This window comes from Macaca thibetana, chromosome 8 (genome assembly GCF_024542745.1).
Source record: "Macaca thibetana thibetana isolate TM-01 chromosome 8, ASM2454274v1, whole genome shotgun sequence".
Taxonomy (NCBI): Eukaryota; Metazoa; Chordata; class Mammalia; order Primates; family Cercopithecidae; genus Macaca; species Macaca thibetana.
This window is the reverse complement of record NC_065585.1, coordinates 56,997,513-57,016,984: the sequence shown is the minus strand read 5'-3', so window position 1 is coordinate 57,016,984 and position 19,472 is coordinate 56,997,513. Positions and strand designations below refer to the sequence as shown.

At 35.4% G+C, this 19,472-nt stretch overlaps 1 protein-coding gene across 1 annotated transcript in view; it reads right to left on the bottom strand.

Annotated features, from left to right (window-relative positions):
- Nucleotides 1-19,472, bottom strand: part of MMP16 (matrix metallopeptidase 16) — a 294,102-nt gene that overhangs the window by 15,407 nt on the left and 259,223 nt on the right. The window contains exon 8 of the mRNA XM_050801222.1: nt 8,671-8,821. Within this exon, the coding sequence (XP_050657179.1) occupies nt 8,671-8,821 (151 nt within the window). The remainder of the gene's footprint in view (nt 1-8,670; nt 8,822-19,472) is intronic.

Here is a 19,472-nt window from a genome sequence, read left to right as displayed (position 1 = left end):
TATCTAGGAATATCAGAAGCCACGTTAAATTGGTGGACTGAGAGGTCCTGTCTGATAAGTTGACATCTGAGCACAGAAAAGTGAGGAGTAATACATGTAGTTTTTGGGAGAAGAACATTCCAGGCAGAGAAACTAGGAGTTGAAAATTCCTGTGGCAGGCACATGCTGGAATACCTGTGTCTACAAGGAAGCTGGGGTGACTGGAATTGAGTTAGTAATGCGGACACAAGGTGAGAGTCAGAACCAGAACCTAAGATTAGACAAGCCTTTACACTACAGTAAGCCTTTGGTTTCCCTCTAAGAGAGACGGGAAGCCAATATATATTTTGAACAGAGGAGCTTAAACTTAAAGAATACACTGGTTGCTATGAGTAAAAGAGTTTGAAGGAGGTAAGGCAGAAGTAGGAATGCCAGTTGGGATGTCACTGCAATAATCCTTGGACTAAGGAGTCAACAGCTATAGGATTGATGATAAATCAAGGCATTTGGGATATATTTTAAAGGAAGAGCCAAAGGACGTATTCATGGATTAGATGTGGAGTGTGAAAGAGAAGGAAGCTGAGCATGACTCAAGAATTTTAAGCCTGATTATCTAGAAGAAGAATGTTATCATTCAGTAAGGTAAGGAAGTAAGGGAAGGTAAGCTGAGATGAATTGAGGAATCTTGACTTTGGTGTTAGCTACTTTAAATTCAGACTTCAAGGTGGAGCTGTTGAGGAAGAAACTGGGAATGAGAGTATAGACGTTAGGGCTGGTGTTGATTGGAGTACGAAAGTGTAGACATTAATACAAATAAGAGCAAAACTCACCAAGAGTTAGAACTCTCAGACTCTTATCCCTTCACAGGGTAGTCCTTGAGCTACTTTCACAGAACCCCTAGACTTCCAAGGAACAAATTGTGAACATCCCTACTTTGGATCACTCATTATTGTTCATGTATTTTAAGAGTAAAATGAGTTTATATTTTGAATGGTCACAAAGATTGACAAAAGGGTAAAATCATTGGGAGTTCACAGTGATATCACTGATTTCAGGCAGCCCGGTTGCTCTATGCATTATTTTACTTAATCACAACAAACCCATGAGATAGTCATCACTGTCCCCATCGGAGAGAGGAGAATTCTTGGAGGACAATGAATGATAGGTAGAAGTATAACCATGTTTGTCTGATTTCAGATAACCATGTTTATCTGCTATTTTCACCATAAAGGCAGTTTCCAAATTCATTTGATGCCACTAAATATGTTTCCCGATTTTATTTGACAATGCTTTTCCCCCGCTAAACATCTATGGTGATCTACTAAAGCTAGTGTTTCACCAACACATATCTGGGAAATGATACATTTTTAAAAAATTATTTTTGTCTTAGCCATTTTATCTGAAATTAGAAAAAAATAAGTATTTTCTAGTTTGGATATGCCTCTGCCAGGCCTATGGAGGATTCTTTACCTACAGAGCTCTGGGGTCCTGTGCAAAGGTTTTGCTATAAATTCCTAGAAACCTCATTTGAGTAACATCTGGAATTCCTCCATCCATTGAAGATGCACTTCCTCCATCTTCAATGTTCACACAGAAAAAGATTGTTTCAGGAAGTGTTCTAAGAAATAACACCCAAAGAAGAGTTTACACCAAAAGCGAAACTGTCACGGGTATTTGTCACAGGTTCTCATCACATCAAAGATGAGAACAGATCTGACGAACAAATCAGAAATAGCTACATGGAGAAGCACTGAGCTGAAAGAATGGTGCCTGAACTGCATCATTTGGAAGAGCACAATGAAGTGGAATCATTAGTGTATCATGCCACCAATTCTAAAATATATTTTCTTTCACATTTTGTTCATGGAAACATTTACTTTTAAATTAAAATATTTAAATTAAACATCATTTCTGAATATTCCTGTCCCACAGAACATTCTGTGATGAATGGTTAATGTAGTTGAGATTTGCTCATAATCTAAAGATCTCTTCTCTCAAGTAAATATCTCAGTGGGGTTTACAATAGTGTATATATAAATATATAAAACTGCTTTCCACACTTGAGCAAAGAAAGTCTCTTGCAGGGAAATAGTCAAATACCTATTTCATGGATCCTAAGAAACACTTTTTCACATTTTACATCTCTCAACATCAGAATGCCCTTTCAACAGATACAGTGTTAGTTTACTTGACAGGGTTTTCCTCTCAGAATAAATAATGACATATCTTAACAATACATGGCATTTTTAGATGACATAAACTATAACTTAAAGTGAGCTTTTAAATTCTAACTTAAAATTTGGACTAGGGTCGGGTGTGGTGGCTCACACCTGTAATCCCAGCACTTTGGGAGGCCGAAGTGGATGGATTGCTTGAGCCCAGGAGTTTGAGACCAGTCTAGGCAACATGATGAAACCCTGTGTTTACCAAAAACAAAAATCTAGCTGGGCATGGTGGTGCGCATCTGTAGTTCCAGCTACTCAGGAGGCTGAGGTGGGAGGATCTATTGAGACCAGGAGGTTGAGGCTGCAGTGAGCTGCGATTATGCCACTGCACTCCAGTGAGGGCAACAGAATGAGACCTTGTCTCAAAAAAATAATAATAGGCCAGGTATGGTGGCTCATGCCTATAATCCCACCACTTTAGGAGGCCGATGCGTGTGGATCGCCTGAGGTTCAAGAGGAGTTCAAGACTAGCCTGGTCAACACGGCGAAGCCCTGTCTCTATTAAAAAATACAAAAATTATCTGGGCGTGGTGGCAGGTGCCTGTAATCCCACCTATTTGGGAGTCTGAAGCAGGAGAATCGCTTGAATCCAGGAGGCGAAGGCTGCAGCAAGCCGAGATAGCGCCACTGCACTCTGGCTTGGGCAGCAGAGAGAGACTCCATCTCAAATAATAGTAATAATAACAATAAATAAAATTTGGAATAACTTAAAATCCTGAGGACAATGGGATCACATCCTGCATGTGATTTAAGTAACATTAATACATACCTAGCAACCAGATTAGTTTTCTGAGAAGTAGTTATGTTTTTATGTAGAAAAACTACACTTTATGCAGCATTTTGTAGCTATAAATTTATACACATATATCGTTTTGCTTAAATCCCTCAACAGTCTTTTACATCACATATTACAGAGTTCTCCACAATAATATCCTAACCATCGATTTAGTATGAACTGTCACTCAATTTAAGCAATGACAGAGCATTGGGTATCATATTATTCAAAGACAATTGACTTAGTCACATTTACTGCATTTGAATGTGGTAGAATTGAAATTCAAATGTTACTGCTGGTGTCTGCCTGTAGTTCTTATTCTCTCAATGCTGTCATTCAAACAATTGGTGTTCATTGTTTGGGTATAGCTTTCCTTTCTCCCTTAGTCTGTTCATTCATAGATTCATTCACCCACTGATGCTTTTCTGTGCACCTATATTATATGCCAGACTCATAGGATTCAGAGAGATCTCATTTCAGGAAAACGTTAATGGAATGTAAATTGTATTACACTCTTTTGTAGGAACATAATTTGGGTATGAATTCGTCAACATAAACGCATTTTTCCCTCTCAGCAGATAATACAAAACAATAATTTAGGATCATTTTACAATTTTAGAAAAAAACAACATAGGCTCAATCCCAAAGGTTGTCTGCTTTGTGTCAGCTTTGAAATATATCCAGTAAACTGGAATGCAATTAGAATTATCTATATTTAGTGCTGTCTTATAAAAGGTGCTGAGGCTTATTCATAAACATTGCTTTGTATTTTAATTTTCAACATATTTGAGCATATGTCAACATGAACAAAAAAGCTCATCCCACTGAGTTTTTCTCCCTGAAAAATAAGCTTATAGATGCATTGAGAAGTAAATTAGCATATTCAGATGAGAACACTGTGTACATCAACCATTTGGGGGGTTTAAAATGTAGATATTTTCATGGAAAACATTGAAATTTTGTGTGGGAGGGTCAGTAAGCAATAAAAGCTATTATAAATGAAGCTCATAGCTCTTTCTTCTGATTCATCAGTTATCTCTACTGTAGAATTTTGACTTTAATCAGATGATTTTTTTTGAAATTAGCAGTCTTAATCAATGCCCCCAAATCCCATTCCTCAGAATCAGTCTTAAAAATGCAACAGAATAGAAAATATCAATATATCAGTTTTTGCTATATTTTTGAATGAATCAAAACATATACATTAAGAAATTACTTTATAAACATACCATTAAAGCTGGAAGAAATAAATGTATTTTTCTATTTGACTGTTAGTGATGATAATAATCAAGAAAATAAAGTAGGTCTACATTTTGTTCTTTTTATTTGAAAATACCTTAAAATTCTCGACAGCTAAGCTTCTTATGAAATATGGCAATAGAGTCTTAGATATGTTTGTGAGATGTTGAGAGATGACTTAGAAATATAGCATTTTAAGCTAAATGTTATGAAGATCAAAACTTATCCAAGGACCAAATTGTAGTGTATTAACAAAAGGGCAAGTAGGAATCTGAGGGACTGAGTTCCATGCTGTATGTGAAATAGTACAACACTCTATATTTTAATCTGAATTTACAGATTTATTTAAAGAACTGTCATTTCATCTACTCTCTTTAGCTATCTCTATACTTAGAAGATTTCACATGAACTCCTGCTTTCAATACCATTTATATGTCAATAAGTCTGAGATCTGTGCCTCCAACTAAACTCTCCATTAAGATGCAAACTCAATTATCTAACCACCTACTTGACTTCTTCACTTGGTGTATAAATAGGCACCTCAGTCAAGCATGGATATTTCAATCTCTTAATCCCTTCCCCCAATATCACTCTCCGTGTCTGTCTTGTCTCCAGATAAGGTGCTATCTACTTAATTACTTGGGTGGAAAGCCTAGAAGTTGCCCTGATTTATTTTGTTCCTCCCCTAAAATCCAAGCCCTGAGGACAACTTGCTATCATACTCAAAATGTATCCTGCACCCACCCACTTTGCTCCATCTCCACCGCTATCATCATGTCTTCCTGCACTCCTTCAATGGTCTCCCAGTTACCCTCCATGCCTCCAATCTTGGAGCCCATTCTTCACACAGAAGCCAGCACAATCTTTGTGAATACACAGAAGATCATATCACTTTCCTGTTGAAAACCCTCCAATGCCCCTTCCTTGTACTTAGAATAAAATTCAAACTGTTTGCCATAGGCTACAGGGCCCTGTGAAATCTGGTTCCTATCCTCCAGTTTCCACCACTTACCCACTATGCTCTAGCAACACTGTTTTTGAACAATCCAACTTCTTTCCTACATTATTGCCTTTGCATGACTATATCACCCACCTGCAACACAGTGTCCTGAATAGCTTTCTATGGCTGAAACGTCTTCCTACTCAAGTCCCCACTCAAGTGTCCCCTTCACAAGTGAGGCCTTCCCCCAAGTCAACACTAAATCCTAACCTGTCCTTACCACCAGGAGTCTCATTTCTCACTGTGAAAATTATCAGGGTCATTTATTTGTTTACTGTTTATTATTTGTCTCCCCCAACACAGTCTAAGTGCCATGAAACTAGGAGCTCTGTGGTCTTTCTTTCTACTACTCCATCTTCATTACCTAGCACATGTCACATACTTTGTGTTTCAAAATGCGTTATTGAATGAATGAAATAAGTGCTAGGGTAGGACACGTGCAGAAATATTAAGGAAGCAGGCATTAGAGCTACCGAGAATAGAATGGGCTGCCTCATGTTCATACTGTCACAGGCAGTTTGGTGGAGAGGGAAGGGTACTCTTGGGCTGTAATTGAGGGTATCTAGATTTTGGTAGGAAGTGAACAACATGCAGGGCTGACATATGGCAGCATCTAATTTAAAGACGTGCTTTGTTTGCATAGTAAATTATTTTAAGTAATCTTGATTTTGAATGCTTTTCTAGAGTTTTTGCACTTTCCAGCTCACCACAGTACTCGTCATTCGCTATTGCCTTGGATATACTACTTTACCCAGTGTTACAGCCATTACTCACCTGATCTGTTTAAGGACTTGAATTTTTTACAGCTGTTCTAGATACTCACTAAAATCATTTTTGCTCTTAGCCTTAGATAAATAGAAAACTGTTGACATAATTTTTTTCTTTTTTGTAAGCAGAAAAATGGAAGTGGGAGAAGAGGGGAGAAATAATAAAAAATACTCATATAAAAGTGACAACTAAATTGTTTCTTTGTTTCAGTTAGAGAGTTTAATGTCTTTTCCATCTAACTTTTAAATCTAGAATAAACATATTGATAATTTACTGTTGACTCTAGAAATACGTAATTATACGACTATGGAATAATTTGTTTATAAAACATCTATAATTCATGACATCTTACATAAGATCATACACGGAAATTAATTGAAATCCTGCTTTCAGTTTTTTAAAACCTATAAAACCATAGTTATTTAAACAGAACTTAAAAGTAATAAAGGTTTTTCTGTATTTAGCATGTAGAAAATACATTTTCTGTATTTAGCATGTAGCTTTTCAAATGGGGAGTAAATGATCTAAAAAACCCTTTTCCTGTTTTCTATAGTCTTTATTCTTCTATACTTTTGGAATCTAACCTCCACTGATTTCACAAATTTAAGGTAGTTCACGTTTAATCTTTAAACTTAAATGTTCCAATAAGAACTAAATTTTTAGAATGAAAATATTTTAAATGTAATCTCTACATTTGTGGGCAAAAGAGCTATCCGATAATGAAATGGGCATTTTTATTATTATCTATGAAACTTTAATTAAACTGTTATATAAAAGTTCAGCTTCCATTTTCTGTCCCCTAGAAGCCAACTTCTCCAAAGTGTCTCCTCAGTCTTTCATTTTTGCCCTTTTTTGAGAAAAAGAAAAAAGTGCAACTCCATATAGTACTGAGATCTGCATGGTACTCATTCAAGCAATTAAAATCAGCCGGTGAATTTAACAACCTTAAGGGTTATACCATTTTAAAGAATATGTTATAAGTCTGAAGATTTATTTTCATTAGTGGTCACTATGCAGTGGCAATAAAGTTCTTCCCCTTTCATACCCTATTACATTGACATCCTATTGAGAGTCATTATACTTTTTGTGGCTTTAAGTAGCATCTTCTCCTTTGATCAAATTTTTGTTTGATAGATATTTTTAATTTGTGATTTAGTAAGAAACACTAAAGCACAGTCTAATTTTATTATAATGAATTAAAATCAACTAGCATTTTGCTATGGAAAAATAGAGAAATATTGCATATAAAGTTAGTAAAAGGATAAATTTAAAAGTGTACATTCTTGTTCATGGAAGCGAATTATAGCAACTTTTGGTTCACACATAAAGCTCAATGTTTGAAATCATTTGCAATTAAAAATTGTAAATTTCCAAATAAACAAAGTTTATAGTCTTACTTACTTTTCTCCTAAAGTTGGAGACATTGCATAGGGTTATTTTATGCTAAGATAATATGGCAAACTCAGTAATGGAATGTTGGACATTGAAGCCTGTACTTTATATGTGTGTATTTTTTAAAAAATTTACTAACAAATGGAAGTACAATGGCAGACTTAAGTCATCCTACAAACCAATGAAGTCTACTTATGAATTTCTCATTGTGAGCTAGCTAGTAATAATGTAATTAAAATTTGATTTTTGATTTTTTAATTTAATATTTATTTAAATTAATAAAAATATAGGCTTCGACTTATATATATTCCATTTGTAATATCTGTTAACAACTGGGCAGGGCTAGGGCTATATCTGCCTAATAGCTACCATAAGGTTTTTTTTTTTTTTAATTTTGTTTTTGTTTTTGAGACAGGGTCTCACTCTGTTGCCCAGACTAGTTTGCCTCCTGGTTCAAGTGATTCTCATGCCTCAGCCTCCCAAGTAGCTGAAATTACATGGCTGTAATTCCATACCTGGCTAATTTTTGTATTTTTAGTAGAGAGGGTTTTGCCATGTTGGTCAGGCTGGTCTTGAACTCCTGAGCCCAAGTGATCCACCCACCTTGGCCTCCCAAAATGCTGGGGTTACAGGCATGAGCCAACGCACTCAGCCTTACTGTAAGTTTTAAACTAACAATTCTCTTTCAATTTGTGAACTCTGCTAGTAATATCACAAAAGGAAAAAAAAAATAAGAGAGTAAAATAGCTGGGAGAAAATATTATCCTTCAAGCTAAAAGTATTTAGCCCAGTGATAGTTTGACTATGGTATCTAAATAAATGGCTTCTTAAGAAATATAATCTGTGACTAAACTGAAATTATTTGGAAGTCTTCACAATTGATTGTATACAAAGTATAAAAATTTTACTTTGAGTGTGAAACAACAAAAATCATGTGCTAAAAAGTATTTTTTTTTTCTCAACAAAGTAAGTAAAATTCCCCAAAAAATGTATCGCAAGAACACACATATACACAGCTTACATAGTATTATGGGCATGTTACAATTATGGAGAAATGAAAAAACATATGCTAGGTATACATATTCATAAGAAAGTCACCTTAGCTGAATATATTCAAGAAAGATTTATCTTAAATATTATTTGAAATATAAAACAATTTTTAATTGCATTAACTCCTGTGTTAAATCCACCAGGATTCTTCATCAACAGCTCATGCCTCTGATAGACTAGAAGTGCTGATTTTCTAAACATTAGTTAATTAACTGTTTTTCTCATCAGAAGTATATACTGACCTGTCTCCCTTGAAGAAATAGGTTTTCCCAACGTCCTCCCACCAAATGGCTGAATCAATACCATGAGGGGGAATTCCACTTCCAAGGGTTATCAAGTCATGAGGGTAACCAGGTTGAAGAGTTGTATCCTTGAACACCCAATATTTGTTACCTGTATGAAATAAGTGTAAATGCAGAATATACTAATTTAATGTCAGAAATTAGAATATATCTAATTAACACAATACATTTAAAATTATTATATTAAATATATACTATACATTTAAAATTATACTAAATATATATCATATTAAATCCTTGAAATAAGTTATTAGTTGTCCCATCTGGAATATTGATGTTATCTTTGAAATATCATTCACAAGTGGATATAATGAACACTACTTATTAATATAAAAATATAACCAAAATTTGTGAGTGAATTTAAAAAATAAAATAGATCTACAACTTCACCATAAAGAAACAATTCTAAGTCAAGGATGAAGGATTCTTCCCCTAGGAATTAGAGGTCCTACTTTTTTTCAAGGCTAAATCATTCCTGTATTTTGAGCAACGGGTATGCCCTCAGATTGACTTAGTGATTATAACCTCTACTCGACTGAAACACTTCCTCTGGGCTGGTCCTTTCCTCTGATTATATAAATGTTCACAAGTCTCCCTAGTCTTATATATTCATCCTCCCTTGACCTCATGCCCTCTTCTGTTAACTCTATTCCTGCCTTTAAGAGTGGTAACTGAGGGGAGGAAAATGTTAACTTTAACCATGTTTGGAATTGCTGGAGCATGGCATGATGATACCAAAAAGCAGACAAAAGCAGACAGGCTTTAGTCAGTTGTATTGCTATTTGACAATTCTCTACAGACAGCACATTTCCTCATGCCCTCCCTGTGCCCCTGGCCGACTGCGCCCACCACTTCCCTTTCTGGTATGCCTATCAAGTTTCAGTCCACTAAGCTTTTTGTTCTGGAGTCACCAATGCCCTCCAACTAAACAATTTTCCATCCTTATCTATTGACACAATTGACCACCTTAAGTACTTTCCTCCCTGAGCTGCCAGAAAACCATTTTCTTTTGTTTTGCTTGTTCTCTAGCTGCTCCTTTCTGGGCTTACTGTATTGTACTCAGCCCTTGAATGTTGTTGTTTCCTAGGATTATGTTCTCTGCTTTCTTCTCTTCTTATCCTAAATAAGGAAGGGTCACAAACTCAAATAACTACAGGGGCCAGGTTAGGGATGATAGTAGTAGTACAGTATCTACACTAATATTGAGATATTTCCAAAAAAGTCAGTAAATATCTATTACCCTAAAGGCGTATTTCCCTCCTTCCCCAAGTCCTCTTCTCCTGGGCCTTCTGAATCATTCTATGATCCAGCATCGTCTTGGATCTCTGGCACCTCCTGGGGTTAATGTCTGGCAAAGTAAGGTGTCCCAACGTCCTTTCTACAATATTTCAAAACCACCCATAGATAAGGACTATGATAAACCATAGCTTTCCTGTAATACCTAAGGGTATTCAAAAAATTTAAAACATGTGCTCTCTTAACACAAAATAAGCTAACAAAAACCACACATCCTTAGGTTAAACTTAGTTGGGAGTTTCTAGTTTGTAACCATGGGTAATCTCATTTACTCCAAGACCTTCTACTAACATTTGATACCATTTGAGTTAAAACAACATTTACTGGGTATCTTCAAGCATCCCAAGTATCATACCAGGTACTCAGGATACTGAAGAGGGTAAGACAGACCTGATTGCTACCCTGATCATCCTACATGACAGCAGAAGAGGCAGATGAAAACCAAATATACACATGGATAACTGTAGTAATTCAAAAACTAGTGAAGGCTAAAACAAAAACAAAAACAGGTTGAGAAAAAAAATAAAGGGAACGTACTTTAAGCAAAAAGGTCAGAAAGACCTCTCTGAAGAAATACAACAAAATCTAAAGAAAGAGAAAGTAATAAATATGCAAAGAATATTGGGAAGTGCATTCAGAGCAGAGGACAGTTTGGGATGATCAACGAATTGAAAGAAGATCTGTAATTTGTAATAAGCAAGGACAAAATCTTTGAAAATGAACATAATGAGTTGAAATCTTATTTAGAGTGTACTGGAGGCCATCAAGGAGATGAAATTTGTGTTGGGTTGTGATTGGTTTTATACACTAAAATGATTTTTGGTGAAAAATGGATTATAAAGGGAAGAATGAAAACAAGATGACCCATCAAGAGTCTTTGGCAAGAATTAATTGAATCATTCACTCAATAATTACTCAGTACATGCACCAGGCACTATTGTAGGCACTACAGATAGAGAAGTGAAGCAGAAGGTCAACATCTCTATCTCATGAAACTTAGATATCAGCGAGTGAGTATGGAAACATTGACTTGAATCAAGCAGATAAATAAATTACAACTTCAGAAAGCAAAGTGCTATACAAATAGAGAAAGAAAAAAGGATATTAAGGTGACAGTGATGGGATGGGGCTACTTTGTATTAGACATAGGAAAGATCTCTTTATTCAACTGTGACATACTATTCAAGGGAGCCAGACCACTGAAGATTGTTTGAGGTAAAGGAAACATAAAGAATAAATGTTATAATGGGAAGAAGCTTGTTGTGCGGCTAGAAGAGAGTGTGATAGGAGTGTATAATGATAGAGGTGAGGATCATGTAACCCATGTAGGAGTTGAACTTTATTCTAAATGAAATAGGAAGTCATTGAATAGTTAAATCAAAAAGTTCTTTGATAGTGGTTTGGACCAATACAGCAGAAATAGAGATGGAAAGGATAAAACAAAGTCAGGACATATTTTGGAGATGGAATTGATAGGCATTGCTGAAGGAAATAAGATAAAGATAATATTAAGAATGATATTCAAGATCTAGTTTGTGTAGACAAGTGAATAACAGTGTTATTTAATAAGACAAGACTAAAGGTGAGTGGGAAGTTTAAATCAAGGGTCTGAGATGTCAGTGAGATATCTACATAAAGAAGTCATGTAGACAACCAGGTGTGTCACTTTGAAAGTAAGTTTGTAAGACACAAGCCTACACGTGGCATTTAGGATAAATTTAGGACGTGTTGAGATTATCCTGGGAAAAGTATATACAGAAGATAAAGAGTAACCATAACTGGACTTCTAGTAATCTATGACCATTGGGAATGATCACATAAAGGAAGAGGGAAGAGTAGGCACATGAGGAGAAAGAAAAGGCAGTGTTGAAGACAAAAGCAAAAGAAAACGTCAGAAGCCGAAAAGAAAAAAATGTAGTCATAAATGACTATCTCTGATCCAAATATCTCTTGAAAGCCAACCAGTATCCATAGTTATCTGATGGGATTTTCTACAAAGTTCAAATCTGAACTCATCTGAAAACCTTTCTTATTTTCCCTCTTTGGGTAGATGGAATGCTAGTTATTCTGTGGATGACATCAGAAACCTCCTTGTTCATTATTTTCTGTATTTAATGGATCATTAAATACATTCAGCTGATTTCAATTCCTAACTCTCACTTAGAACTGTCCTTTGAAGGTTGTTCTTTTTTACCAATGGTCCTTTCCATCATCCCTTCCATCGTCCCTTCTAAAGGTAATTGCTTTGTCCACAAGCTGTAAAGTAGGTGTCATTGTTCTCCAAATCCACTCTCTATACTATCACTGTAAGACTAGAGCCAGTCAAAATGCTGTGCTGCAGAGTAAGCTATGGAGACATGGCTTCATCTGATAAGCAGAGATAAGCAGAACCATCCATGTTTCTCTCTTGGGAGGATGACCCAGAGAATACTGAGAGATTTTTCCCTCTCAGCAGGGGAAATTGACTATTTTTATATAATAGGAAGCGTGAGAAGCCAATATGGCCAGAGGAAGCAGATATTATAAGGAGGCAGAAACTGAATAAAAGAGATGGACTGAAAGAGAAAAGAGAATGAAAAGAGAAAAGTGATGCAAGGAGCGAAGCTATGAATGGGAGAGGGACCCTGGCTGTCTGAGTTCCTGTTACACACCCACTGCTTACCATAAGTTCCCCATAAGCTCAATTAATCTTACAGGGTTTATTTTTCTTTTAACTGAATGAGACTGTTCAACGTAAAATTGTGAACAATCAAATATCATGTAAGTTATTAGGTGCATCTGAGCCCAAGCCTGTTGGCCAGAATCCTGGCTCTAGCCAATGATACCATGCTGTCTTTCAGCCATGAGACTTAAGAGAAACCTGTTTATTTCCTAGCTTACGTTATTTCAACAGTTCCCTTTCTCACTTTATTGTCTCCAGTCAGTCTCCCTTGTAACTGTCCTCCACAAAGTCAACAAAGGGATTCCTTGAAAATGCATATTTGATTTTTGCCTCTCTTTTGTTTAAAATTTTCAGTGTTTTCTCACTGCATTCAGGATAAAACCCAAATTCATTATATGTCATTTCAAGGCTCCTTTCAGTATGGGTGTCTTATCTCATCTACATTCCACTTATCTCCATTTATGGAAAACTAGGATGACACTTTCAAAACTTAGCTTAGCACGATTTCTCTGAAAAACATTTCCCATCTGAGTATGGTGGGCACTTTACATTGTCAAAGTACCAGCATTTACCTTGATCTTATTACTTAGTACATTGTACCCTGATGAATCACAAGCCTGCCACCCACTTTAGAGTGTGAGTAACTTGAGGAAAAACACTACATCGAACACATTATTTTCCTGCAGCACCTCATTTATAGTGCTTGGAAAGTAGGTGCTTAATAAATAGTTACTGAAGCAAAGAACCATGTTTAATATTACACGACTACTCAAATATAGGACCAAAAATCTAACAAAAGGCACAATAAAGGCTACATAAATACCATTGAGGGCATTACTTTGGAATCTTGTTAGTATAGCAGGAAAGAAAAATTTTATAACCACTAGCAAGAGTGAGAAAATATAAGGCATGCTCTGGTATGGTGCTGAAAAATCATTTATTTAAGTGATTATATTTAATCAAGTGTTGGGAAATACAGTCATAAAAATGCAAACTTACTCTCAGCCCTTGTATAATCTGAATATTACACACACACACACACACACACACACACACACACACACACACACACCCCTCATCCCAAAGGCCCAGATCACTTCCTTGCCAGAGTCAGTGAGTTGGAAAATCCAGAAAGCTGTTTCATAGCATGCTCTATATTTTAATCTAATCTCTGTAGCATTTAAAATAGAAAGTCTTAAAACAATAAAAAAAGAGAGAGAAAGGCCTTTTCTGTTGGCATATACCTCAGTGACTTATTGCATCCTTTGCTTTCATCTCCTTTTTAATTAGGAAGGAGTATGCAGTTTCAATGCCTCTCATGCTAGCTATTTAGGGTACATCTTGTGTCAGCTCAACTCAGTTGGTTGTCCTTCAAGCAGAAGCACTCTAGTATGCTTTCGATCACTTCCTTTTGCAGCTCCTAAACTTGATTATCATTTGCATGATAATTTCTTCCAGGCTTTTTTCAGTGATGACACTAGGCTCATCAATAACCAGGATGCCCTGGTGCATGGAGCAGGAGAAATGGTTCACAGAAGCTTAGTTTATTGTTGTAGTCCTGGTGTCTCAGTAGAGGATAATGTGTGAAAAAAGAAAAGGAATTACTGTTCTTATAGGAAATTGTTATTATTCTACTTAAAAAACTGTTATTGTTGCTATTTTTAAAAACTATGCATTGAAAATACTTTCCTGTACTGTTGGTCTAGTATTTTCCGTAAACAAAAGGGAGAAATAATCAGTCTTTCACTTTTTAATGATGAAGTCCTTTGTATAAAACAGCTCGATTAGCTTTTTTTTTTTTTTTTTTTTTTTTTAACCTGCTAGGAAAAATGCACTTATATTCCCTTTATGAAAACAAAGCAAAATAGATAGCTTATCAGCAAACATTTGCTGTAAAGTTGCATGACGGAATTCCAGTAGTTACTCACCAAAATTAAGAAATACCACCATGCCTGCTGAGTATGTGGCATAAAATTCAAGGAAATAACTCAATAATAATTATGAATGGTAACATTTAATTTTCTGAGTGTTTATTTTGAAAATACAATTATACAGTTACTTTTATATCCTGATGAGTTAAGATTTTCATATGAAAAAACTGAAATGACTTTGTTTCTATTTTTTAGTTTTTCAGTTAAATATGTAAGATTTATATTCAACTCTTTTTACTGTACATATGACAGGTGGTTTTTTAACTACCCTACCATCAGACAGTCTGGTTCTCAAGGAAAATATTGCCTTTTTGGCAGAATGTAAGTATTCCCTGGATTTCAGATGAGGTTGACACATTCTGGAGCAAGTGGAAAAAAACTAGTTCTTACCGACATTGTACTTGGCAGAATGCAGAGGGAAAATATCAACAAGTTAGAATTAAAGACCAAAAGGTTTTATAAACAGAATAGCTTTAAAAATGTTTAGAGTTGGAGAGGACTTTACAGATCATCTACTGCAGTGATTTTTCAATGATATTCGTCTATCCATCCATCTATTCAACGGATGGATGACATTCAATCATCCCTTTATTCCATCTATTCATCCATCTATTCTCCTATTCAATGTCTGTTTATTACGAGCCTATTATAGTCTGTCACTCAACTAGGAGCTGCAGAAACACTGATGAAGGCAACACAAAAAGTTCCTGCCCTTGTGGAACAGACTAGCAGAGAAGATAGACAGTAAACAAATAATCCCAAAAAGAATTTTTAAATTAAATGCTGTTCCTATCAGGAAACATGCAGTATCTAATAACCTCTTTTTTTTTTTTTTTTTTTTTTTTCAGAAGGACAATGCTTACTCTGGAGGTTAAGATTTCTACCTGCTTTTTGACCCCCTTGAACTGAGCCACTGTTAATGATGGGAGTGCATTATATTGTTCAGATGTACTGGATCAGAAAAGTGGCTGAGAATCCAGCCTAACGCATTTGCTTATTTTACAGGTCAAAGAAGTGATGTGTCTAAAGCCACACTGCCAGGTGCTAATAGATTTGTACTGCAGTCCAGGCCTCTTGATTCAGTGCTTATCTTACTATCCAAAATTGACTCTCAGAACAGAACGAGTTCACACTCTGGCTTTCAGAATTGCTAATGATTCCCTTCTTCTTCCCTCCTTTATCAACTAATCACCAAACATTTTCAATGGGAGTGTTTATTAATTAACCCAGTGTATTCAGCTCATGCTTGTTCACTGTATCCTGAGTAGTGAGATATCCTTTGTGCCTTATTACTAAAGAAATTAAAAAAAAAATCTACTGTATTTTTGTCTCCTCAAAACTATTCATACATTAGTATTTTGTGTCTTCTATTACAACAGTGGTCAGTAAACGAGGACCACTAGCTGCCACCTGTTCTTGTAAATAACCCTTTACCAGCAAAAAGCCACATCTATTTATTTACATATTGCGTATGGCTGCTTTTACCTTGCAATGAAAGAGTTTAGTAGTTAATGACAGAGTCCATATGGTCCACAAAGCAGAAAGTATTTACTATGTAGTCTTTTATAGAAAAGATTAGAAAACAAATTCCTTAATGGTTTTTCTTCATAACACAGAAGTCTGTGCATAGAATCGTCAGTAAATATTGTTTATTGGGCTGATTACTGTTCATCATTTATATATTCATTGAGAAAACATCAGGGAATTTAAAAAAAGTGTTATAAAGAATTGATATTTTATTTGTTAGATTATGTTATTTAATGGGGCATTCAATAGCTTTGAAGTCAGAACTAGGCGGTCACAGCTCTACCAATAACCAGCTGTAAGATCCTGGACAAGTCATGAATGTGAGCTTTCTTTTCATAATTTGTACATAGGATGCTAACTTAATGCTCGCTTGGAATTCTGGAAATAATGAGAGATCAAATACATTCACATTGTATGTGCCTCAGGATGTCCCAATAAATGGTTATAACACAGTATTTCATTGATCAAATTTGCTTATCACCTACTCAAATAAATAAATGATACCAATAATAAACAATTAAGTAACACTAAACTCTTATTTGGGCTCAATATTTGTTTTGATTTCTATATCATTTATAGGTTGGTTGCTCAGGAAATTTGAATAAATGCTCAACTCTTGAGGTCATATGACTTTTTGTTAGCAGCATTTTGTTTTCCAGATTCCACAATATGATCCAGTAAGCAGAGAATTTTGAATGCTTACGCAAGTGTGCTTGCCATTGAGGTGTGCAGCTCAGGTCTTCCTTAGAGAAAGAAACGATCATCAGCTGAGCGCCTTTGGGTCTGATGCACCAATTGGGCCAAGGCTACACTCTTCTTCAGCAGCCTCCCACCAAAGACTGAGCACAGCAGAGTACTAAAGACTGGCCATTTTTGATCTGTATGCAAGTTCTCTAAGAGGCATTCTTTGATCTGAAGCTTGGCATTGGGTTCACCAAGACTTTGTCACCTACTGCTAATCCTGCCTTGTCCCCTTTAATCTTTCATATATTTACCTTCTTCCTCGACAAACCACTCAACCTCCTAACTTGGTCTCAGTGTCTGCTTCCTGGGGAACTCAAAGGGGCACAACAAACAAAGTTGTGTTATAACAGTTTTTGAAAATGAGGAGGCCGGGCGCAGTGGCTCAAGCCTGTAATCCCAGCACTTTGGGAGGCCGAGACGGGCGGATCACGAGGTCAGGAGATGCAGACCATCCTGGCTAACATGGTGAAACCCCGTCTCTACTAAAATACAAAAAAAAAAAAAAAAAATTAGCCGGGTAAGGTGGCGGGCGCCTGTACTCCCAGCTACTCGGGAGGCTGAGGCAGGAGAATGGCGTGAACCCGGGAGGCGGAGCTTGCAGTGAGCTGAGATCCGGCCACTGCACTCCAGCCTGGGCAACAGAGCCAGACTCCATCTCAAAAAAAAAAAAAAAAAAAAAAAAAAAAAAAAAGAAAATGAGGAAAACTTTTAGATACACAAGTAATATTAATAGGAAAATACTGCAGCTTCAAACATAAATGAAAATAGACATAATGAAAATATACTATAGAGTTTTTGAATCATTATAATAAGTAGAGGTATATTAGCAACAAGAGTTTCAAATATTAAACATTTGGACCTATGTTTTAGATGATCATTTCAACATACAACAAAACCACTAATACTAAAATTCTATAAATATTTATAATTCAAAAAGTAGCACTATTCGCTTAATCTAAATCTATTTTCATGTATACCAAGACAACTATCTATAAATTCCTTAATCTAGTATAACTTCTTATATATAACTTTTCTGTTATATCCTATAAATAAATAAATAATCATTGTATTCACCTATTTATAGAAAATATTTCTTTTAGGTTACCTATTTATTGTACTATGTAAGAAACAATGTATTTCAGCCTCAAATGAACTTCATGAATACTCGCTAAACCTTTCAAGAAAAATAATTTGTGAGCAGCATAAAGAAATTGCCGGTTTATGAGTACTCATTTGAAATAACATAACAATTAAATTCATATAAACCATTTATTAACAAACAGTTCTTTTCTTTGCCATTTTCCAGCACCAAGTATTTTAGACAACTCCTCTCTTTTGATACACATCTTCTGTATGCCATTTTTATTCCCAAATTTTATTGCCGTCCTCTTTTCTGTCTCATATTTTAGTTTCTATTCCATAAGTGATTTGTGTCTCTTGAAATAAAACTGCTAACCAGGGTAATAAGTATTGCTTAAAGTTGTTAAGTGATAGCAATAATTTGAATTTTGAGACAACTTTTCAACTACTTGATTTTATTTTGACTGTTATGGATTCTGACAACACCAGCATCTTTGTTTTAAAATTTGTTTCCAATTCTTGAAAGAGATTGCACCAGCTCAATTTGCAAGACAGCTTTTTTGATACTATTATCTCATAACCATTCAATCTTACATGCCTAGTAACTGAGAATGTATACCTGGCTTGATTATGTTTCTAAAATGTTACTCTTTATATGGGATATACCTGAGTGATGGAAAGATAGCTAACTAGCACAAAGTGTGGAGTACATTCAGTTGCTGGAAAAAAAAGCATATTACTTCCTTGAGGTGTGTTACATTTTCTATTTTCTGGGTCTCTCTAAGTAAAAACAAAAAACAAAAAACACCTTATGAGCATAAAGGAGAACGACTCAGTGTTACTTACTAAATATCAAATAGAGGAATAAGTTGGTCTATTCAGCCATCACAACTGTAAATGGTGCTCAGTGATAGTCACATACACCAAACCATAAAGTTGGCTGACTTTCAGTAAGAAAGGCCTATGGGTTTGTATATCTATAATCTCACTCAACAGCCCTTACAGCAAGCAACTTAATCAGTGAAGGGAGACATTATACACTGGCTTCTTTAAAAAAACATAAACAACAAAAAAATACCCACCCACATACATATGTCTACACATGTGAGGTTGAAAGAAAAAGTATCTAAAATACTTGTCTACTTACTTGTACCTATAGTCATTTCACAAAAATTTGAGGGATCTGATACAAAATGTGATACAAAGATAAAACATAAATTAAAAACAAACAAAAACAAGATGAGAAATTACAGAGCAAAAATAAAACACAGATAAACAATATAAAACGACAGTGACAAAAGTATTCAAAATGTGGGCATCAAAATTTTTTGGTAGTTATTTCCAAGATAAACACTTAGGAGAGAATACTTTATAATCACTATAAGTTGTAGCATCTAAAATTAAATTGAGATCATAGAGTATTTATAATATTTCTTCAGTAAGTGTATGAGTTATTTACTAAGACTTAATTGATTAAATTTTCTTTCTACTATTGTCAATAA